We start from the raw sequence: 24,231 nt of genomic DNA, 5'->3' as shown, positions 1-24,231 counted from the left end.
CCTGATTCTTCAAATATAGGTTGTTACTGTTAACTGTGCCAGGATCATACATGGCAACCAGATTGCTACCAATGGTGTTGTCCATGTGGTTGATCGTGTCCTGACTTCCGTTGGAAACACCATTCAAGATTTCATTGAAGTTGAGGATGATCTTTCATCATTTAGAGTAAGTGGAGAAAAATAAACACTCTTCTCTGTTTGTTTAAGGAGAGTTTTTTATTCCTTTTCTATTTGTTTATGATATCTGGAAGTAAGAAGAGTTAGCTCAGTAAGAGAGAGAAATAAATTAAGAGCTCCAGGTAATATTGCAAATCTACCTATGCAAATAAGGCAACATCAATAGGACAGAATGTGTCCCTGCACATAAAAGTGTCTTCTCTTTAAGCACTGAGAAAATGAAATGTGAGCATGAAGTTACAGTGTCCAGTGTTAGATAAATAACAATAATTTCAAAATGGATGAAAAAAATGGTAAAGACGCCAAATAAATTTCCGAACCTGACTCATACGAAGTTTCAGAGCACCAGCAGATGCAGATAAGAATGATTTTTCTTGCAAAGAGGAAGTATGATTAGAAATTGTCCAAGTTTCTAATTTTTCCATCTCCTGAAAAATTTGTCTGCACAATATAATGGGATTTTATTATGCCTATTTTAAAAAATATGCCATTGGTTTCCAAATAACTACTGTTCTTTTCCATCTTCCATCTCCTTAATAAATGCAAAAAGGCATTTTCAATGCAGAGGCATAAAGGTGGAGAAGATCTCTGAATCACTCAAATCCAATTCATGATAGTTACAGGCAACAACAACATTTAACCTCTTCAAAAAAAATTCATATAAAAACCAATACTTTCTAGTTTTCAGTTAAAAAAACCAATTCCCCTGTCAACTAATTTTTTCATCTTTCTTTAACATTCATGATCTATATTTTTAAAACACAATGATCTCAGTCTAGCGTTAAAGTATTGCTGGCCATGAGGTGAAACTAGACAGATAATGTCCTTTGGTAATATTTAAATAATCAGCATTAAAAGAAAAAAATTATGTTTTAGGCTCCTGCCATTACATCAGGTGTCATGGACATTCTTGGAAGACCTGGTCATTACACACTCTTTGCTCCTACTAATGAAGCTTTTGAGAGACTTCCAAGGGGAGTTATAGAAAGAATCATGAGTGACAAGGTGGCTTCTGAAGGTATTTGAACTTTTTTTGCAAAGGAGGAATTTTTATGAGTGGATCAGGAAGCAGAAAATACATTATCCTTATAGGTCTGGAATTAAGCACCTCTACTTTCATGTGTGTAGGAAGAGTTATTTCTTCAGTCTCTAGCTTTTTCCACTTGCCTAAGGATAGAAAGTCACTGAAAACTTAGTCTCCAAAACAGTTTAAAGGGCACTGTGAAAATATAGGCACATTGACTTTCTAATAGTTCAGCTGCATAGGTCTGATAGACATTCCTGTCCCTAGAAATTCAGGGCTATCTGATTATGAAATTCTCTCATACCTTTGCATAGCCTATGGTGTTTTTTACTCATAGGTCCGTGTGGAGCATATCATGCAGTCACCAGCAGATTGTATCATAACCAATGTCGTTTTAATAATATAAGGGATACCAAATAGTTTTGACCATAAATGTTATTTAGAGGCCTACAGTATCATTAAATTTAAATAAAGAATCTGTGAGTGACCTTAGTTAAAAATAGTGTGGCTCGAATAATTTATTCCATACCTATGTGTGAATTATACGTATATGAATATGTGTCCTAACACATCTGTTAAATTCCTCCTCTTTTCTCTGCAGCTCTTGTGAAGTTCCATATACTAAATACTCTCCAGTGCTCAGAAGCCATCACAGGTGGAGCTGTCTATGAAACTTTGGAAGGACACACTGTTGAAGTTGGTTGTGATGGTGAAAGCCTGACTGTGAATGGAGTGAAAATGGTGAAACGCAAAGATATTGTGACAAGCAATGGTGTTATCCACCTCATTGATCAAGTCCTAATTCCTGACTCTGGTCAGTGATGTGTATGAAAAACTTGTTGCACTGAAGATATTTTCAATAACCTTACCCAGATTACCTCAGATATATAGTTCTGGATAAGCATGGAGAATCCAGATCAGGAATAGGAAGATGTTGTGTGTTAAAATACCTTTTCTTAATTTTTTATTTGCAGCCAAACAAGTCATTGAGCTTGGGGGTGCTCAGCAGACTACATTTACGGACTTGGTGGCACAGCTAGGTCTGGCATCTTCTCTAAGGCCAGAAGGCCAATACACTCTCCTAGCACCTCTGAATGGTGCTTTCTCAGGTTAGTAGTCCTAAAAGATTACCAAATTAAACAAGAATGTATGCTACCCTGACAGTTTTCCAAATAACCCCCAGTATTTGTTCTAAGTCTCACCACAAGAACACCATAGACATATAGAATGACTTCATTCTTTCAAATTACATACCTTGTAGAAGGACAAAACAAGCCTAACCACCAGACTGCACAGCTTGTTTTCAGTTATAACATTTGCTATTGGAAATAGTAGCACTAAAATAAGATGCAAAATATGCACAGGAAGATTGTAGGAATGGGAAGATATTAATGACGAACAAATTTCCTTAATATTTACATTACTTCCATTAGATTCAAAACTTATTTATTCTCAAAAAACGTATGCAGTGGTTTAATTCTAGCCAACAGCTAGGTACCACACATCCACTTAATCACTCCCCTCTTTCCCCCACTCTGGGATGGGGAGGAGAATCAGGAAAAAAAAGAAAAGAAAAAGGTAAAAAATCCTCATAGGTTTAAATAAGAGCAATTTGCTAAGTGTAACAAAGTAAAATAATAATGTTAACAATACTAATATTACTAATAGCAATAAAAATTAATTAATTAAAAAATAAAAAATAATTAAAACCGAAGAGAAATAGGTGACACATTAAACAATTACCTACTACCAACCAACCTATGCCCAACCAGTGGCTGGCACCTCCCAGCCAGTTTTCCCCAGTTTATATACTGGGCATGACATTCTAAGGTATGGATTATCCCTTTGGCCAGTCTGCGTCACCTCTCCTGGCCATTGTCCCTCTCGGCCTCTCAATGCACCCGCCCACTGGCAGAGCATGGGACACTGAGGTGTCCTTGGCTTACAGTGAGCACTGCTCAGAACATCAGTGTGTTACCAACGTTATACTAAACCCAAAAATCAGCACTGTAGGACCTGCTAGGACAAAAATTGACTCTATCCCAGTTAAATCCAGGAAATATAAGAAAGCTAGTATTTCTCAGTACACTAAAGCAGAGAGAAACTGATATAAATGTACTGCATTTGTATATTTGTGGAGGTGACCTCATGGCCATCTTGCCTTTTCTCAGAGGCAGAGTGTTGTCTCACTACCACAGAAGCAAATTTGGATAGATTTTAGGTTCACAGGTAGAAAGGACTAGTTCTAATACAAACTATAGCAGTAATTCAGAAGATGGAGCAGGCCCACATATCAATCGTCAGATATATTAGTTACAGTAATTAATCATGGCAAATCGTGTCAAAAGTTCTTGGCTGCATTTGAGGAATGGTCAAAACAATTTGCCTTCTGTATACACAGACCTGCCCATGCTCTAACTCAGGCATTTCAAAGAAAGATTCAGTATTTCCAGAGCCTTTTAACTTTATTTGAATAAAAATTCACTATACAAATTACTATACATTAATATCTAAATGGCTTTGTAGATGACACTTTAAGGCTGGATCAACGTCTTCTTAAAACAATCCTGCAGAATCACATTATAAAAGTGAAAGTTGGCCTCAATGAACTGTACAATGGACAAGAGCTGGAAACAATTGGAGGAAAACTTCTTAGAGTCTTTGTGTATCGCACAGTAAGTGAATAAGTCTTTCTAAATATATTCATCCAACTATGAAAATAGAGAGTCAATGAAAGGCAATGCTGAATGAATTCCCCATCATTTACCATTATGACTATCTAGAAAAAAATCCTTAAACTTTTAAGATAGCAGAAAAGGAAAATCTGATGTTTCTCAATCCAAGCTTTGTTTGCATGGAGATCTCTTTGGGTAAATGCAACAGAATTTCAAATTGTGTGCTCAGTTGACTAAAAATTTGTAAAGCTTGGTTTTAGAACTAATTAGGAACATTCTCAAGGGAAAAACACACACAAAAAAAATCAAGTTTTAAAATATTTGCACCATGCTCTTTTTTCCTAGATTTTACTATTTCTGCTTTCTCAAGCAATGCAAAATTTCCTATCAAGAACACACAATTTGACTACAGGAAATACATATGGTTGGTTTTTTTACATTGTGTTAACAGCTACACTTGTTTCTCTTTCAATAAGGCTGTGTGTATTGAAAATTCATGCATGGTCAGAGGAAGCAAAGAAGGAAGAAATGGTTTTATTCACATCTTCAGACAGATCATCAATCCGGCAGAAAAGACATTGCATGAAATGCTGAGGAATGATAAGCGTTTTAGGTGAGTAGCAATATTGACAACTGAGATTTTCTTGCAGGGGGTAACTTTATGTACAGCACAGTTGGTCTGAGGAAAAGTTTTAGCTTGTGAGCATGTGAGTTGTTGGGGTTTTGAGAGCAGGGATGGCAGAGAAGGGTTTATTACCTACACAAATGACATAAAAGGAAAGAAATGTGGGGTAAGAAAAAGTGTTCTCCAGCTGTATGCTGAAAAGGCTTCCACACTGGTTTTTTATGACACAAAAGGTTGTAAGACACTAGAATAAGAGGAGTAAGAGGACAGAAAGAATTGAATGATACATCCAGAGCTATAAACACAATGGACTCTGTAGTTTTAGTTAATGAGCAGTACAATTCCATAGAGGTACGGTATGATTGTATACCTTTCCAGTACTTATTTCTGTCCTTTTCCAGCAAATATCTCAATACTCCTAGAGCAAGAACTATTCTTTGCATCCTCCTTTTATCTGTCTGATCTGTAGGGGTTTTTATTTGATGAATCCTGCTCTGACCCAGGCTGCCAACATATTTTTTTCAAATAGTTTTTCCTCTGTCTGCTGCTTTTAAAACTGTATTTTCCTTTTTTTTTTTCCCCTCATTTTCCTCTTTCAATATATTTATTTCTGGGAAACAGTGAAAGTGTTTGAAAACTGAAACACACTCAGAAATAAAAATGGGTGAATTAAGTACCTGGACCCACTCATAGTCACCACATTTCAACAAAATGGATTTGTGGTTTGTCTCTTTGTTGTAAACAGCGTTTTCCTCAGTCTGGTGAAAGCTGCAGATTTGGATGATGTTCTGTCACGGCCTGGACAGTGGACTCTGTTTGTCCCAACTAATGATGCCTTTAAAGGTTTGACTGATGATGACAAGGACATACTGATAAGTAAGTAACATGAAAAACCTTGAATTAAAAGTGAAGTAAAATTGATTGGAAAGGAGACCAATGCACATCTCACACAAAAGCTGTCTGCCAAAGCAGTGTATCTTTTGCATAGAGGAGGTTATAGGAATCCCCTAAATTATTTCCTTCTTGGGCAGAGAGAAAATGTCTTTTTGGAAAAAAACTCCAACCTGATTTTTAAATTTAACTTTCACTCCTCAATATCTTATTCTGTAGTGTTGCTTCCTCCTGTTATTTTTGTCTTCAATTCAGAACTTGTAGTTGCCCAATGCCATATTGGACTAACTCCGTAGTTAAAAAGACAATTTTATTTGTCCTTCTGCTTTTAAAGGGGCTTTATGCACCATTTTTTTCTATCATTGTGGCTCAGTTACTTAATGCTTTCCTTGGCCCTCATAATTTTTACAGCAATTTGTTTTGTTTTGTTTTGTTTTGTGCCAGGTTACTTTCTAGAGCTCCGTCTTGGTTTTCTTTTAAATTATTATGTTGCTTTCTCCCTAAATACTAAACCTTAATGTATATAACTTCTAAAAATATATAAAGAAATACTTTGTTTATCTGTAAGAAAAATACAAACCAATGATTATTTTAACCAGTAAGTATGGTGGCATAGTTACAACAGTAATCTGAGAGTTTGTGCAAAATCTTTGGAGTGGCCACGCTTAGGCTTTTTTATGTAACTTAATGCTATCTATGAATGGTCCAGTCACAAAATATCAGCACTAATTTTAGTAGGGAAAAAAAGATTCTTTAATTGGATTTCAGCAGTGAAGTAAGTAGTAGTATCAGTGTTCAGGGCAAAACACAGGGATAAAAACGAAAATGTTCACTGAAAGAAACATCAGGGAAAGAGTATGACCAGACAAGATTCCCATTGCAGTTTCATCAAGGCTGGGACTCCTAATAACAACTAATATCAGCATGTAATTCTAGTATTAAACTTAGAATGGTCAATATTCCATGCAATGGCAGACAGATATGTTTTAAAGCTTCTCTGCTTGGTACTCTGTCTCCTGGGGATGTTATGGGTTTTCTGCAGCCTATCCTATGACTCAACCTCCACAGACTCAGAGAGTCCTATCAGGATATTAACTTGGGCTAGAGGATACATTTCTTTTTAAAGACAGTCTTGAAAATATTGCATTTGTTTTTCTTTTTGCCCCACATAGGAATGTCAATTTTGAAATATGGAAATCATCCTTAAAAGAGAGTGGTTTCCCCCTTTCCCAACTTCTCCAAGCTGCTTGTGCCCTCTGTAAGAACAGACAAACCCAGCACTTCTAATTGCTCCATTGACAGCTTTTATGTTCTTTTCTAGAAGCTTTTTCATAGGATTTTGTGATTATGTTTTGAGTACCTTTTTTGTCATATAGTTGGGCTTTTTTCCAATTGTCATCATTTTAGCAAATTCAAATCGTATGTTTTCACGGTATTTTCATACATATTATGTTTCATTCTAGTTCAAGTGTATGTGAATCCCTGGAACTCCCACAAAGAACTATCCCCTATAACTTAATTTTTATTCCGATTTTTTTTTTCATTTTATTTTTACTCAGGAGACAAAAATGCTCTCAGGAATATTCTTCTTTACCACTTGACACAAGGAGTTTTCATTGGAAGTGGCTTTGAGCCTGGTGTGACAAATATTCTTAAAACCATCCAAGGAGGCAAACTCTACTTGAAAACAGTTAAGTATAGAAAATATCTCACTGCTACAACCTTGTAACAGAGATTTGATATTTCACATCTGTCCACATAATAGAATGGAATGCATTTCTCCAAATGTTATAATAGGGTTTGGGGTTGTTTTCTAATGTCCCTGATAATTTGGGTTCTCTTCTGATCCTTTTCCAGGTCAATGATACTCTTCTGGTTAATGAACTGAAATCAAGAGAATCTGATCTGATGGCAACAAATGGTGTCATTCATGTCATTGACAAACTCCTGTATCCAGCAGGTGAGTATCATTTCATTAAATTTGTACCCAATCTTTTAAATCTGTTTACATGCTATGTAACTGTATTAACTTAAAACAGCTAATTAATTTAAAGATACAAATCCTATGTGGAATTTGAAACAGAAAATTTACCTCAATGCTCATTTTGTGGAAGAAGCTTGCTTGAAACATTGGCAAGATTTTGAAATTTTACTAAAGTATATAAAAGACAAGACTAGCCAAAGACTACCTTTTCTGCTGATGTGGAATAATATATTGAGTACACTCTTCTCTGAGTGTCTGAGAATGATTGCATCTCCTGACCACTTTAAATGAAAGTAAAATGCACACAGTTGTATATTTCCTCTTACATGCCTCTTTCTTTTGCCAGAACTGCCTGTTGGAAATGATCAGCTGCTCACAATACTGAAAAAGTTGATTAAATATATTCAAATTAAGGTATTCTTTCAGTAATTATCCCTCTGTCTATCTGGCAGGATCTGTGAAACTGAGAAAATTATAAGTCAAAAGTGATTCTCTGGTCCTTTCTTTCTTCAGCAGACAATACATTCAGTACCTCCCAGTTACCCAAATATAGTCATGAATGATATCTTGAACTCAACAGTTATAATTTATGTTTTTCATTCCCAAATAATTGTAGAATATTTCCATTTGGATAACTTCAGTGTGATTTGGCCCAAATCTGCTCTTTACTTCATTTTATCACTCTTGGAAAACAAATCACTTATTTGGAAAAAACACTGAGTGACTTAATTCTTATGCCATTAAAGCCAGCAGTATCAATAACCTGTGAAGAAAAGTGGGCATCCTTATCTAGCTCAGCTATCCTCTTGAGATTACATTCTTCCTCAACAATGAATGAGAGAACCTAGACAAATAGCATCACCTAACTTTTAGGTCAATGAAGCAGTGAATCCTACCCACACTCACAAGGAAACTATAAGGCAAGTGCTACTTTTTAAAAATGTTAAATAAATTGCTTTTCTGTTTTTATAGTTTGTTCGTGACAGTACCTTCAAAGAAATTCCACTGACATTTTACAGTAAGTTCATTTTAAATACTTCCAGATGGGTTGGATATTGCTTTTTAAGTGGTGCCAATTCCAATTTGGAACTGTACATCTCTTTTTCAATAAAGAAGAAAGCAATTTCTGGGAAAGTAAGATGTGCCAATGAAGAAAAGGAAGAGAAAGACTCAAAGTAGAATGTTTCTGGCTGCTGTGCTACTGTATTTTTCTGTTTCCAGATGTGTGACTGGAAAGTAACCCTGAAGTAAGCTGTTCAAACTCTTGGGGTAGACAAGATACATATGGAAAAGATTGTTTTTCAGCTTTTAGCCAAGGTTCAGTGCTTGCTGCATAACAGAGTTGTATCTCTCTCTAAGATGTAGCATTGTACTGTACTTACTCTCCAAGATGCAGCATTGACTGTGTGCTGAGATACTTTCTTTTTCATAAATATTTCCAGAGGGACAGTGTCCCTTTTGTCCCTGTTTCCCATATGTGCAAATATGAGGCTTTAATGAGAGACAGTTGTTCAGAATATTTTCTCTTCAGGGAGTAATTGTAAAAACAAAAAAACAAAACAAAACAAAAAAAACAAACAAAAAAACAACAAAAAACCCCCAAACAAACAAACAAAAAAAAAAAACGAAACCCTTTTAGTTCTCTTGCAGCCTTTCTCAGGGTTTGCATTTAGTTTCTGAATATAGAGTATGTGTTGAAACAAGCTGTTAGAAGACAAAGATCCTGCTGTAACCTTGTGAGGCAGTATAAATTTAAACAAATGATTAAATTTTGATGGAGTTCAACCCATATTTCACAGTAGAAAGTGAAACCATCACATCAGACTTTTGAAAATTGGGAATGGACATACTGAAGTTAAAAAAACATTGGAACAAAAAACTGAGTAATTCACCTTGATGACAAGTTGAATACGAGTCAACAGAGCCCCAACAGACAAAACAGCAAACCTGGGGGTTGGGTCCTGGGGTGCATCAGGCACACCATTGCCAGCTGGGCAAGGGAGGGGATTGTCCCTGCACTGCGGTGGCCTCACCTTGAGTGCTGGGGCAGTTTTGGTCCCAGTGTCCAGAGGAGGGTGACCAAGATGGTGAAAGGTCTTGAGGTCAAGACTTATGAGGAGCTATTGAGGTCACTTCGCTTGTTCATTTTAGATAAGAGAAGGCTGAGGGGTGACCTCACTGCTGAGCAGTGACCCCATTGCAACCCATGCTTTCCCAAGAAGGGCAGTGGAGGGTGTGCAGGTGTGCTTTATGATGACCAGTGATGGGACATAAGGAAATGGAATGAAGCTGCTTTGGGAAAACTTCAGACAGGACATTAGAAAAAGGTTCTTCACGCAGAGCGTGGCTGGGCACTGCTCCTCAGGAAAGTGGTCACAGCACCAAGCCTGACAGAGTTCAAGGAGCTTCTGGACAACACCTTTGGTCATATGGCTTAGTCTTAGGTAGTCCTCTAAGAAGGAAGTTGAACTTGATGATCTTTATGCATCTCTTCCAATTTGAGATATTCTATGATTCTACCTCCCACGGCCAGTGAGAGTAGCCCAGGAAGCAATGCCTGTCAAGATTAAGCTAGACAGGTCAATGTGGACATCTAGAAAGCTGTAGCATTAGTTGAATGAAAGACTAGGAAGGCTGGAGCCTCTATCACTGTGGTCTTCTCCAGTGGATGGGTATCAGTAAAATGTCTATCAGAGGTGTTCAGTCAATGCTTGAGTCTGTCCTGGGTGTAGAGGGACAACTTGATCTCCCAAGAGTGTATTTTCTGTGATATTCTATCTATAGTTCTGAATGCCAGAAAGTTTCCTGTGTGTGCCTGATCAGCTCCCTAATGAAAAGGGCAATACTCAGGCATAAGGTGTGTCAGGGAATTGTGCAAAACTTTGTGTGGGTAATTGTACAAGCCCTCTCTATTGTGTACCATACATCATCATGGGTACCATGACCCATGGGTTTCATAAGGCTCAAAGGCAAATACCATATCAGTAGATTCTGTCTGCAGGTGACCCGAGTGGATCACCATTCCATAACCAGAACCAAGATTATTACTCTAGATCCAGTAGACTCTGTCTGCAGGTGACCCAAGTAGATCACCATTCCGTAACCAGAACCAAGATTCTTACTCTAGATCCTTTTGAGTTGCTCTTCCACCCATTAATATCTATGATTTTATCCACATCCTTATTAGCCGACCAAACATAATTGATAGCTGCCTCAAAGAAACTGTAAGAATGGAATGCACTGCATATTCCATTTTCTGTATTTTCAGAAATTAACATAATTGAAAGCAACGTCCAGCCTATCATCACAAAGGAAGGTAAATGAGGCCTGTGGTATATATTTTTCTGCATATGTTCATATACATATTCAGAATATATATATTAAATATATTTCTTCAACAGGATGCATTTTATACCTAGCAATTCCAGGATGCTAAGCACTTTGCTGGAAAAGCAAAGATACAAATATTGCAATTAGAACTGACTGAAGTATTTTGTATGAAAAGATTCCCCATGGTTTTTCTCCCCAAACGAGTTTTCTCCTTTTCCAATGTGTATTTTAAAATATCTGAAATAATATTTTTTCAAACCACTTATTTTATCACCTTTGTTTTTCACTTAAGACATTTTCTTTTTTAAAAATTAAAACAGATATTTTAAAGTAAATGTGTTTTCTTATACTTTGAAGAAAAAAGGGTTCATTTTTTCTATAATTTTCAATCAGTTCTAACTACCAATATCTGTTGGATGCCTGAAAATAATATCTACCCAATCTTTGGCTTTCTTTATTTCTCCATACAGAAGCATGACTTAAAGATTAGTGGTGGGACTGAAGAGAAAAAAATGTGGGGATGGGACTGCTAAAATCACTTGTGATTTATAACTTAAGTAAGGCTGATGAGATCCAGCTTTCCATTGAAATAAAAATGCTGAAAGGGATTTTTTTTTATCTCAACTGAGAAAGGCAGTTAGAAATGTCATGTAAAGAATCTTATCCAGATTGCTTAATCAGTGTTTCTGAGAGGACTTCCTTCCAGAAGGGGTGACAAACGCTTACTTTTTCAGAGCTTGTCTGTGCTTCATCCCATTTAGGATTAGAGGCCATTTAACATGTGTGCTGATGTTTGCTGCCTAGTCTCTCTTAAATCAGATCCGCAGTGCAATAGAAATGGATAGATTATTTCATATGGTCATTCAAGCTATTTTAGAAATCTTCCTATGGTGAGGGTGAATCACCCTCTGAAAGTTCCTCTTCTGCTCTGTAATACCCAGAGTACATAGTTTAGGTGATTTACAGGATGTTTAGAAGTTGAAAATTAACTTAAATAAAATTTTCTTTTAAAGAAAAAATTATATGTCAGAACACTTGTATAGTCAAATATAGAACTAAATTTTATTCACCAAATAGAGCAAAAAGAAGTCAGTGAGTATTGAAGTCCTTTCCATTTCCAGTACAGTATTTCTGCTTTGGGACACACTCCAGGGAATGATATCTGGTCAGTGCAGTCCTTCTGCTGATAATTGATTCAGGTATTGACCAAATAAACCCAATTCTGTCACTTCTGAGCTTTCTCAGTAACAGTAGTGAGTGGCAGATGCCATCAGAACTACCTAAATCCACAACAGTCTGTAGATAAAATCTGGCAAAGTTCAATGTCAATTTTTGTCAGGAAGTTCTACTTGATAATGATGCAAGGGCAATTTCCACTAAAAAAATCACATCTCTTCCCACCAGTTTAGAGGGGGATGTGTGCCTTTTCCTGTCTCAATGTTTTCTGCTTGTGTTGTCCTTCCATTTTTGTACCTGGGCATGTACGGGATCTAAAAGATTAAACAGATGTAAAGAGTTAAATCTGACCGAAACCCAAGTCTTAACAGATAACAGATCTACTCATTAGAGTAGAACCATATTATTACTGCTCATTGATGGTATGTTCCTAATTTATCCAGTATCTCCTGCTTTAGCATGCCTGACAGAGATACATTTGGATCAGCAAAATCAAGATGACCTCACCCATGATAATGATAGCCAGTAATGCTGATAAATATCCTTACAACCATTTCAGCTGATCTTGGAAGTTTGCTTTTAGGTTTGTTTTTTTTTTAAGCTGTGTAACCGCTGGACAAGTCTTACATACAAAGGGGAAAAAAAAAAAAAAAAAAGAGAAAAAACTATGTAAAAAACCTCATATAAAAAAATAAAAGAAACTCCAAAACAACAAATAGAGAACCTCGAAGGCAACAAATAATAAAAATAATTAAAAAAACCAAAAGCTCTCACTATGTAGATTGCATGCTGATCACTAGTGGAGCAATAGCTATAAGACATCTGCAAAGATGCAGAGTAGCCTTCTTACCAATATATATAGAAAAATACTTCCTTTCCTTTGCTGTAGATCTGATTTATTGCCTGAGACTTGTCAAAAAATATTAAAAATATCATATTCACTAAATAAATAAATCATAAAGAGTAAGTGTATGATGGGATCTAAATTTAAGATCTTGTATGAGGAAACACAAGACTGTACAGTGTTTCCACAAATAACCTCTCAGATACTAAACATCCCTCTGTTATAATCATCTGGTTTATCTAGAGTAGGGGGAGAAAATGCAAGCTTCATCTCACCTCCATGGAATGCTAGAAGTATTTTAAGACTATTTGTAACATGCTGTTTTCTTTTTCCTATGTCACAGACCCATCTATCACACATCTCACTAAATTAATTGAAGGGGAACCTGAGTTCAAAATAGTCAGAGAAGGGGAGACAATAACTAAAGTGATTCATGGAGGTTGGTATGCTTTCAGCAACTCAATTTGTATTAGCATTCAATATTCCCCATCAGTTTTCCCTTTATCTAGGTGATTCATGTTAGACAGCTGTTCTGTTTTTAACAAGATCTTTCTGAAGTGCTGTAATTTTATTACATTGCATGCTTTTTAATTTTCCTGCATTTCAAAAAAATTGGGTTTTTTTTCCCCCTCGTTGTGTTCCATAGCTGCAATCAAGACAGTTTAGAAATTCTCTGCATGCTGACATAGCATAAATCTCAGTCAAGAATTATTTGCTCATTGCTGTCCTGCAATCAAATATGTAGTATGTGATTCTGTGAAAAGGCAGTTTTGTCAGAAAGAGAGGTAAACCTTCCCTTTTCTTTTCTAAGGGCATTGAGATGTTCACATCCAGGATGGTTTTAAAGGAAAAATCATGCAATCGCCTTAAATTTTGCGTGGATTTATTTCCTGGTCTCTGAACATTTTTATTTTTCATAAAATATTTGATGGTGTTTCCTTCTGTGCTTCAGTCAGTTTCCACATCTCAAAACGTACACTTGAAAGTTCATCATTTGATTAATGCCTTGAATTTAAATATCCTTGTAGAACCAATTATTAAGACATACACCAAAATCATTGATGGACGACCTGTGGAAGTGACAGAGAAAAAAGTGACAGAAGAAAGAATTATTCAAGGTAAATTAAGCTGAGATATTCATTCTTAGTACAGTCCATCTTTGCATACAAAAATAACATATCTTAAGTTCTGTCCTAGTGTCTAAACTGCATTTCCTTGACAGATGAATTTTCCTGAATACTTTCCTCTGTATCTGTAAGGCTGGCCATGTGTCCTACACACACATATACATAAATAGTAACAATATTTTAGCAGCATGCAAAACTGTGATAAATTGTCTTCTTTTTCTAGTTTTTATTTTCATATATTTGCTAAGTGTCTACTTTTGCAATCTTTTTGCTACCATTTCACAATGAGACTGCTTTCACTGCATTTTTGTACTCTGTCTTGCTTTAGAAGGAAACCCCTTCTTTTCTGTACTTCTAGAGTATATATCTCCAGGAAGGTTTCATTTTACCGAACGTAGATGATTAATGTGTAGATGCTTACTTTTGCATGTCATCCCAGGCTCTCCTCACAGGCATTCCAGAGAAAGATCTCTATTTCTCTGTAAGGTGGGGACTTGATCTGACATCCACAAGTTAGACACTTGGATACAGCTAATGCAAGATAAAATCAATATGTATCTGCATCCCTTGATTTTCTCACACAAAAGTTCCCAAATTCCTTGGCCAATTTATATTCTATTTGACCTATTACAGAGCCATTTCTTTAAGCATCCTAGAAATTAATAAGTGGAGTGAGGCATATTTAAGCATAGTGTTTAATATATGAAGTTCTCTATTGACACTTTTCGATCACCTTGCTTAAATATCTGTTCGAATGCTGCCATTAAAATTGCCTCTGCTAGAGAGCTTGTAAGGAAAAGACACTGTTATAGCAACATATTGACTTAGCTATAAGTCCTAATATTCAGTTTATTCAGAAAATATTGAAATTCAACTGAAGTCATTTGAGAAAGACAGAAATAAAAAATTATGCTTACTTATTATCATACAACTTTTTACTACAATGAAAATAACTGAATGAAAGGCATTAGTGGTTTCTGAATAAACCTGGGACTGTTTTCTGGCAAAAAATTTTAGGGGAGACAAATAAAATATAATTTTCTCAATTCTCAGATTCAAATTTCACTAATATCCCACATGAAGTGGTAAATAAAATGTAAAATGCCAGCTTTTCAGACCTGTATCTCCTTATTTTCAACCTGTAGAAACTGATAAGGAATCTCAAATGTTAAGTCTTCAAATGATTCATAGCAATAATAAAAGCAAAAAATGTCTGTTTGCAACAGTCAATTCAGACTAATCATGGACTTCAGAAATACGTGATCAATGAACCAATACAACAGTATTTAAAATTGTGCCTTAATCTAAGAATATAAGCAGGTAATTAATCATGATAAATTTGCCTAATTACTTTCATGACTAGTTCTAACTACTGCTTTTAATGCTCTTTCAGATTAATTTTGGAAATGGTAAAATATAAAGTTATAAACAGATTACAGCATGTTAACCATGGAATCACCGTATGTATTAAATAGGAAAAAAAATTTAAAGGACAAATCTGTTATATCTGATAAAAGCCACTATCTTACATTTTTTATCCAGGTCCTGAAATAAAATATACCCGAATTACTGCAGGGGGTTCAGACAATGAAGAGAAGTTAAAGAAAATCCTTGAAGAAGGTTTGTATGTTTGTTTTATTTAATTTCTTTAATACATGTATCTCTCTATAAAACTCAAGTAATTACTGAAAGGATATTCCATGTATTAAAAAATTGTGTTCATACAGCAAAATCTCACCCAGAGATTAAACTTCAGAGCCCTCCAAATGGAACATTCTGGTTTGAGTCCTTGATCTTCATACTTCTGTCAGCTCTAGAGCTGAGCCTGCCTGAATCTAAGATATAGCATGCTATGTTTGTCATAAAATATGGTGTTTCCAGTGTTTATGTGGAATTTGATAACATAACATGAATTTTTAAATTCAGAACAATGCTATGACAGGATTATATATCTTCTTGTGGGATTGCCAAATGTTTTCTGTAAATCAATTTTTTTTTGCCATTACCTGTATCCTATCAGAGGTTACCAAAGTGACCAAATTTATTGAAGGTGATGGTCATTTACTGGAAGATGAAGAAATCAAAAGACTTCTGCAGGGAGGTAATTCAGTGTACTATAACTAACATTTTTGCAACAGGTTATGATAACTGAAACCCCTCTTATATATGTTGAATTTAACATTTTAAAGACTGATGTAGTAGAAGTGGAATTTTAATGGAAAAAGTAGAACACTGTATTCTAGCGCCAGATATCTGTGAAATGGAAGTAAGCACAAAATTTGAGTAATGAATTTCTTAATGCCGTTGATCACAGAAAAAAATTATTTGGGTTTTTTCAGTCTTTAAAAGGTTACCTAATTAAAACTCAGGGGAGCAATGAAGATTTATTTTTTTAAGCAAATTCAAATCTGTGAAAAATACTTATGAAATGGAACATATTGTAACAGGCCAAATTCATCTTACTTATCGGTTCTTCAGAAATGAATGTTCATTGCCCTCAAGTTAATACTTAAAGGCATGTGTAATATCTTCTTTAAATGCTTACAGGTGATGGATATCCAGACATTAATTTTAATTCTCCCCAAATACAGCATTCCAAAGAATGGTTTTCTTTCCTTCTTGCTCTCTTAATTCTAACAGTTTTGGCAGTATATAACCAGTAGCTGTAGAAAACTAGTAAAAGAACTTTTGCTTATGAAATTAATCTTTATCTATGAATTTGGAATGTTCTCTGCTTAATGTAGATTAGAAAAACTATCTATAATAGCAATGGGGAATAAGAAAAGAATTTAAGCGATACAGTTTTTGTAAATGTTAGTTTAAACCTGAGTCAGAAGATCAAAAATATGGATGGATGCTTCTCTTGACATAAGTTTAATGAATCAATTTAATTTTATATTCACTTTTCAGTAAGTTACAAAGTTGTATACCAGTAAAGTAACTTACAGCCACATTTAGTTCACTGAACGAAATCTCAACGTTTTGCAAAAGCGCTACTGTGTGGATGTGACTTAAACTTCAGTCAAGTAAAAATTTCCCTGATGGCTGAACAGCTGGACACCTGACCACCAAACTTAAATATGCTAGTTGACAACAGACCTAGTCTTAGAGAAAAGCCAAGGTGAGGCTATGGCTCCTGCTGACCATAATTCTTTGTTCTGTTTCTAACATCTGAATCTTAGTTTTACAGACCTAAATTCATATTGGACAGAAACAGAAACTTCCAGAGGGATTTTCATTTTATCCTACGTATCCCAGCTATATGAAAAGACTTGCTCTCTGGAGGTGCCTAATTCTGGATTGACTGTTTAAAAGAAAAGCTGGAAATTAATCAGTTGCAGCAAGAAAATTCCTCTGTATACTGCACTATGTTCTACTGGTTTAAACCAGTCAACAAGGAGCAGGATGAAACTTTATCTGTAGAACTGTTCAAAACCGATAGGTCTGATGCCATAATCTAACAATTATAACTGTACTTGTAATCACCTTCAGATAGAGAGGTATAAAATTAAATAGGTGTAATCTATAGAGATACATCTTAGAGCATATAGGTGTATGGAAAAGAGATGGTTTCTCTCCAGGAAATTTGAAGTAGACAATATCATCTCTTGAATTCTTGCTATTTTCCTTGCTATTATATGTTAGTTTGTATCAGCATCCCGCTTTACAGAATGGACCAAGTAGGCAGATTTTTCTTTTGCTTTAATTTGATTTTTCTCTATCTTTTCCATGATTTATCCAGTCAGCTACCCTTGGCTGCCCTGATAATACCTTACTCTACATGTAGCCAATAAAAGCAGATATACATGCGGCTTTAGGGTTATTGGTGATAATGGTGATAATGCTTTATGGCCCTCTTGTCTACATAAAATTATTTTTTACTGTAAATTTCCTAATCATTTAAATTTGAATACAGTCACAAACAAATTTATTATTACTTTCTAAATAAAGGAATGATTTCATATGTTTTAATTTTGCTCATAAAGTCTCCAGAACCGCTTAAAAAATTATCAGTATTTGCTGAAGCAAAACTTTGAACCAATATTGCAATGAATGACTCATCCCTAGAGATAACATGCTTTATGGCATGAATAGCATGATAGCCTGCAACACCTACACCCAAAAATGACATTGTTTCCACTGAGGGCTCCTTGCATATGGAAAAATGCTGTGCCAGATTTAACTCATTTGTTTTTGATGCTTATCATAGCTGGAACTGAGTACACCAAGGTTACTAAAGTAATTGAGGGAGAGCCACAGATTATCGAGAGAGAAATCAAGAAAGTTCATCTGGAAGGTTAGTTTGTCAAAAATTCAGTATCACTAAGACCTGCTTTGTCCAAAGTGATCATTCCAGGTGAGGTTTTACAGTATCTATTCATAAAAATTATTAGGTCTGAAGCCAGCATTTTAGCAAGAAGAGTTTTATAATTGTTTGGGAAAAGAATTCTTTCACTGATGTTTCAAAGAAAAATGTTGAGGCTTATTTTACGGCTAAAAGTAACTAAAAGATTTGGCAAGCATAGTAGACAAGAGGAAATGCCTTACCACAAAGCTGAGATAAAACATTTGAAGGAACACGCACCATAAAGAATTGACTTTTCTTTAAGCAGCACATACAGAACAGGACCACGTGAGTTGCTTTTAAGTTATATCTTGTCAGTGTAAACGTGATCTGTTGCTGCCAGTTTCTCAATGTTGTGAAGGAGTGGATGGGGTGCAGGGAATATAACCTGTGAGGTTGTGTAAATATCTCACAGGGTCTTGGAATTTCTCTACCTTTGTCCTGTTTTTAAATGAAGGAAGCTCTTGATTTGAAAAACCAGAGTGGAATAAAGGTCCAAAAGGAGCCAAATATAATTCACTTTATACCAGCAATTTGTTCTTCAAGTTTAACAACCATTGTTTAATAATCCTCATTAAAATTAAGATATAATTTGCTTAGGGTTTCTTTTGTATTTATGTGTTTTTCTAATTCTAATTCTAATTTTAATAATGCAGAATAGGTTATTCTGTCATCCTTTGAACTAAATACATAGGAAAAAATATTATGGCTTTTGGAGAATGAAGTTAAATAAACTTGTTTCTGCCTATTTAATTTTGAAGTCTGTGCCAAACAGTGAAGGTTTATACACCCTGTTTGTACAGCTTCAGTGCTGAGTAGTACAAGGCATGCTGGGGAGTCTCCTATTGCCTGAAAATGACAGATGGGTGTGATCTTCAAACATGAGGCTTATCTGAAAGCAAAATTCTATGGACAGCAACTAGGTATTGGAAAGCATACTTCGGCTGGACCACATTCTGTCCTTGTCAGGGCAGTGCAGGGCTTGGAATTTTCTTCCATGGTGGTGCAGATACCCAATGTTTAGTCTCAGCTGGAATGAGGTCAAGCCTGTATCTTAGGGCTATGCATTGATATACCCTGTACATCAGGATGAAAGGAGAACTGGCTGCAACTTTTTAAATGAAAACGCAAGTACTTTGTGGTTGTAAAGAAGGAAATATTACTGCCGTAACATTTCTGTGACGGTAACGGAAGAACTATTTCTTCTTCTTGTGTCATGTTTTTCCTCCCAATGAGGGGTCATCTGGTTAAAAGAGAGTCTCAAGTTTTGATGAAAAAAAGGAAAACACATCTATAGTTTCCCTGAATAAGTGAAATAAAAAGGATATATCTAATGGGGGTGGTACCTATCCAATAGCCCTTGCTCTGCTCCACCTTTTAAAGCAGAAGCCTGAGAAAATTAGCTGAACCCTAAATGTGGAATCATACTGTGGGCTCACAATGCAGTTACAAATCAAGCCCCAAGCACACCTGGGAACGTGGCCAACATCTTGTGATGGTTTCAAGCATTTCGCTTTTGAAAAATTCCTGGAGTAATGCCAATGCAACAGACCTGGACATCCACTGCTGAAAGTTGAGCCCAAGTCCTGTGCCTTAACCTAAGCTTGTTCTCCACTGACAGTGTCACATGGTGTTTGATGAATGAAGAGCATGGAGAAAATGCCCTGACACCTGCCTACATCATGTAACCATCTGTAGAAGATCACTGCGGATAATGGATTCATTCATATGTTTAAAATGCAAAAATACTTTTTAAATATTACTAAGATTCAAGGGATGACTGCACATGAGAGAAATGTGGGAATTGTATTATAAGAATTCATATTTCAGGTGATCAAGCCAACATGGTTCTGGAACAAAATTCTTAATTTAGATAAAAATTAAAGAACAAACTTCAAAAGTCAGCAATGAGTTTCCAGTATTTCTAATGAGTTTTAATTCAAAGGTTTGAGCAAATAACTTCTGACTACAACATTTCTGTTTTCTAGATACACCTGTACGAAAAGCACAACCAACAAGGAGGGCACAAGGTAAAAAAAAGCCATACATTTAAACATTATAACACATATCAAATATTATTCTCAGTTATCTTAAGAGTTAGGAGAGGGGAAAAAAAGCTTTTAAAAATACAGATTTCAAAATAAAATATTATATTTGTATTTAAAAAAACCTAACAAAATCTGGAATTGCTAATTATTTTTTTCTGATATCTGTAAACAACCTAAATTATGTGCTTTACTGAAAGAGTGTTTCAGATGAGAATAAAGCCATCAAAGTGAAGTTTGACTTTGGAGTCTTAACAATGGGAAAATGGCACTCTGGGATTCTCCATCACAGGATTTATAACTCTCAGAATCTATATTATTTTGATTAATGAAGAAGCTGAAAGGTCAGTTTAATTTCACAGCTCCCAGCACGAGAGAGAATTGTTCAGCACCGGGCTTCATCTTTCCTTTTCACATGTCTGTTTCACAAGTAAATACAGTATACAGTGTTACTATGCTATCTATAGTTATAGATAATAATAAATTTTATTTTCCATATCTTGCAGGAGGAGCCGCAAGAAGGAGAACAAGACTAGACCACTCCTAAAAGCTTGCAAAAGACAGAATTCACAGAATTACAACTTAACAACATGGTCTTTGAGACAAACTGTTTGGCGTTTTTTGGGTTTGGGGTTTTTTTTTTCTTTTTTTTTTTAATGCGAACATTAGAAAATGACGTTGTTTTGATGACATAATGTAAACTGAACCATGAATCCAAAAAGAGATGTGAAGCTGCAGATACTCATTGCCAGCACAGTGCTCACTCGGAGTAGTCCATTGTAGGTGCTTTTACTGCTCTTGATAGTAAGCACTATGCAGGGTGGGATCCTGGAAGGCCAAAAACTTCTGTAGAACCAGGATTCCTTCTTCTGCTGGTTAGTAAGTGTTTGCAGGATTGGATTAAAAATGAGCAGGGAACAATACAGAGTGTATTTTTTTATTATTATTATTTCCACTAAATAAGAAATATAAGTGAAATTAGATAATTTCTAGAAAAAAAATCACCTCAGGTGACTTTTATAGTAATCTAAGGAAATATGAGATGTTAACATAGCACTTTTGGTTCAGTAGTATTTTATGCTTTTTATAAGTCAAAATTCATCATGTGTTTAAATTCGTAATACCAGTAATGTTACCTTTTCTAAGCAAACATGCCTTATATTAAATGTATCATGTTTTTTTTGTTCTACCTTGCATATCCAACTACCTTTTAGTAACTTGGGTAATGGAAGCTCTTGAAAAAAGAAAAAAAGCAAATATTATGAGCTTCTTGCAATGTATTAGAGATCATGTTGACTTCTTTATTTATAAGAAATCACATTCCCATTAAAGGAATCCTATAACAATACATATACTGAGATTCTTAAGTGTTTTCCCATTTTTGCCTAAATGTGTCTTTTGATTATTAAAGCGGTTTGTAAAAGTGATAAATAAAATGCATGCAAACAGTTAACTCAGCATGGAAAAAGGTCTTACAAAATGAGGCCAGGTCTGAAAGCTTTTTTATCAAAACATGCTTCGCTAATGTCTGGTACTAATGTGGAGTTTTCTGTAAATTTTGTCAATTTTGTAACTCTAATTTTGTACTCATAGAAGTTGTTTGCCTTTATCAACAAAAGGTGAGAGACAATTATTCATGGAGTAGAAAAAACCTGTTCAATGTTCCTTAATTTTGCAGACCAAAGTATCAGAGGCATTGTCTAACATGCTTTTCTACTTCTGTTTTGAAACAAATACTCAATAAAGAATTTGGCTGAACTGTGCTTCCTTTCATTTTTAAATATTTTTAATAGCAAAGAAAATTCTAAATATTTTAAAGATTTTTAATCTAACTTGTAACTGCAAAATATGCTTTCACAGAAGCAAACTGTTGCTTCCCTTTCTTACTTAGCACATGCTAATGGACTTAAACTGCACTGTCCTTAAACAATTAAAAACCTTCCCCAATTCCACAGTGACAAACCCTAAACACTGCTCCTCGAACAGTACAGCTATCTGAGAATGGGACTGATAAATTGTGCAGCCTTACTGGGCTATCAGACATGTCACTAAGGTAACCTCAATATCTACTATGATAGTGCTTTAATCGAAGGACAGCTTTTAACCCTGGCAAGGGCTAGGTGGCTTTTGGGTCAGCATCAGAGCTCTTAGGACTATCTAAAAAGTGAACTGAAGCTGTCACCTTTCTCTGGGACACTTGATTGTCATTAAAACACTGGGTTTAAACTTCTTCCTTCACTGCTGTGCTACCCTGAGCTATCAGTCAAGTAAGATTTTAAATGACAGGAATTATTTTAGGGGAAGAATGTGTCTGTGTTCTCTCCTCAAAAAAGATTAGAAGATAAGGAAGAAAATGGAAGAGTAATGACAGATAAAGAATGGACAAAAAATGGGAAGAAAGTAAAAGCTAGAAAAAAAAAAAAAGGATTAAAACCTATCCAGTGGTAGGACAGTTTTACCTTTTCAATTAGGAATAAATTTGTGAATTTGTGACATACCATAACTTTGGTATGTCTTCTGCTTTGATAACATTTTAAAGCATCTGGTATTCACTAAAATACATTTCATACTTCATCCTTCAATATAATCTATTTATAATATGTAATATATAATATACCAGTAATATATAATATGAGTTAAATACAATAGTCTATGAAGGGCACTCCTCCATGAAACCTTGTTTCCCTGATACATCATCCCTCTCAGTCCTTCTTAGACCACAGTAGATGTATTGTATGCCCAGCTACAATGAACAGTGACATTTCTTTTGGTGGAGTGGCTTTTTCTAGGTATCTGAACAAGAATCTTTCCACAACCCAGTATAGAAAGAAAATTATCATGTTCTTTTATTTGCTTTTCATATGCTGAGCCATTCCTGGTCAATACAGACAGTCTTTTACCAAAGAGCAAATTTGGAGAACTTACAGCTCCTCCTGCCCTCCTATTTATTTCCTCTCACCTCAGAGCAATTTAAATTAATGTAATGTGATTAAACAGGGGGTTGGCATACTACCAAGTTAGAATTCTCATTAGCAATAGAGCACTTACATTATTTTGTGTTTGTTTAAAATCTCTCAGGTATTTATAAACAGGAATGTCCAGTTGAGTTGGTGATGGAATTCTCAAAGCATTTCTTCTGCTTCCTTTGATATCCTGCATGAAATGTAATGTGGAAGAATTTTGAACTGTCAGTGTTCCCAAGTCTTTCAGTTTTGCCAGCAGAAAGTGCACATGAATAATCTACAAGATCCCAAAATATGAAAGATGTTTGAAATAAAATAAAATTAATAGTTTGATTCCTTTATAAAGAAAATTGTTGAAATCTGAAAAAAAAGATGCCAGGAAGGATTTTTTTACCATTTCCATTTTGATAACTGAAAATGTGCTAAGCAAGTGACCATCTCCAATGTAAACCTAACATGCCCTTTCATGTCGTTCATCTCTCAAAAGACCTGGAGTAGCAAAACTAAATGAAAGAATTCCACTTTTTGTCCACAAAGTATTCTAAGAAAATAGTGGGTGGAGGCAGTAGTCTTTAGAGATCAGTTGTATTGTAATTAATTATTTTGCTGTCTAGAGCTCAGAACTGATAAACACCAATCCCAGATGAAGGGTCTGAGTAGGGATACCAAAGACTAAGCACAACTCAAATGAAATGAGAACTGATTCCTTTGGGTACGGAGTTCCAGAAATCCCAGTGATAGCATAAGACATGTAATTGGATCAGGCGGGATTTTCTAAGATTTATAGTGGCACAGGGATTCATATTATATTATTAAGGGAAGATTTTTCTCCACTTCTCTTCTGCATACACCCCAAGTGTGAAGATTTCAAAAGTTCACCTTCTCCTTTGTGTCACCCTCCTCCAAAGATATGATTTTTATAGCAGCTCAAGAAAATGCAAGCCTCCCAATATTGCCAAGGGTTGTTTTTCAGTATAGCATTAATATTTTTTAAGATATGGAAAAAAATAGCTTCAGTATATATA

General features: G+C 35.3%; 1 protein-coding gene across 10 annotated transcripts in view; it reads left to right on the top strand.

The window, feature by feature from the left end:
- Window positions 1-21,996, top strand: part of POSTN (periostin) — a 30,794-nt gene extending 8,798 nt beyond the window's left edge. Inside the window, exons 6-24 of one of the 10 annotated variants that reach the window (XM_066176048.1) lie at window positions 20-166; window positions 1,054-1,195; window positions 1,803-2,015; window positions 2,176-2,310; window positions 3,728-3,876; window positions 4,353-4,489; window positions 5,247-5,377; window positions 6,952-7,082; window positions 7,250-7,352; window positions 7,723-7,790; window positions 8,349-8,394; window positions 10,645-10,692; window positions 13,070-13,165; window positions 13,755-13,844; window positions 15,396-15,473; window positions 15,874-15,954; window positions 18,064-18,150; window positions 20,187-20,228; window positions 20,750-21,996. In XM_066176048.1, coding sequence (XP_066032145.1) covers window positions 20-166; window positions 1,054-1,195; window positions 1,803-2,015; window positions 2,176-2,310; window positions 3,728-3,876; window positions 4,353-4,489; window positions 5,247-5,377; window positions 6,952-7,082; window positions 7,250-7,352; window positions 7,723-7,790; window positions 8,349-8,394; window positions 10,645-10,692; window positions 13,070-13,165; window positions 13,755-13,844; window positions 15,396-15,473; window positions 15,874-15,954; window positions 18,064-18,150; window positions 20,187-20,228; window positions 20,750-20,790 — 1,965 coding nt within the window. In that variant the 3' untranslated portion in view covers window positions 20,791-21,996. Of the gene's footprint in view, window positions 1-19; window positions 167-1,053; window positions 1,196-1,802; window positions 2,016-2,175; window positions 2,311-3,727; window positions 3,877-4,352; window positions 4,490-5,246; window positions 5,378-6,951; window positions 7,083-7,249; window positions 7,353-7,722; window positions 7,791-8,348; window positions 8,395-10,644; window positions 10,693-13,069; window positions 13,166-13,754; window positions 13,845-15,395; window positions 15,474-15,873; window positions 15,955-18,063; window positions 18,737-20,186; window positions 20,229-20,749 lie in introns of those variants that run through there. The other 9 variants (XM_066176049.1, XM_066176040.1, XM_066176042.1 and 6 more) reach the window with 9 other exon arrangements.
- The last annotated feature ends 2,235 nt before the right edge of the window (window positions 21,997-24,231 follow it).

The sequence above is a fragment of the Chamaea fasciata genome, unplaced genomic scaffold (genome assembly GCF_029207755.1).
Source record: "Chamaea fasciata isolate MVZ Bird 193981 ecotype frontalis unplaced genomic scaffold, bChaFas1.0.hap1 SCAF_2, whole genome shotgun sequence".
NCBI lineage: Eukaryota > Metazoa > Chordata > Aves > Passeriformes > Sylviidae > Chamaea > Chamaea fasciata.
This window is presented reverse-complemented; position numbering and strand designations above follow the sequence as displayed.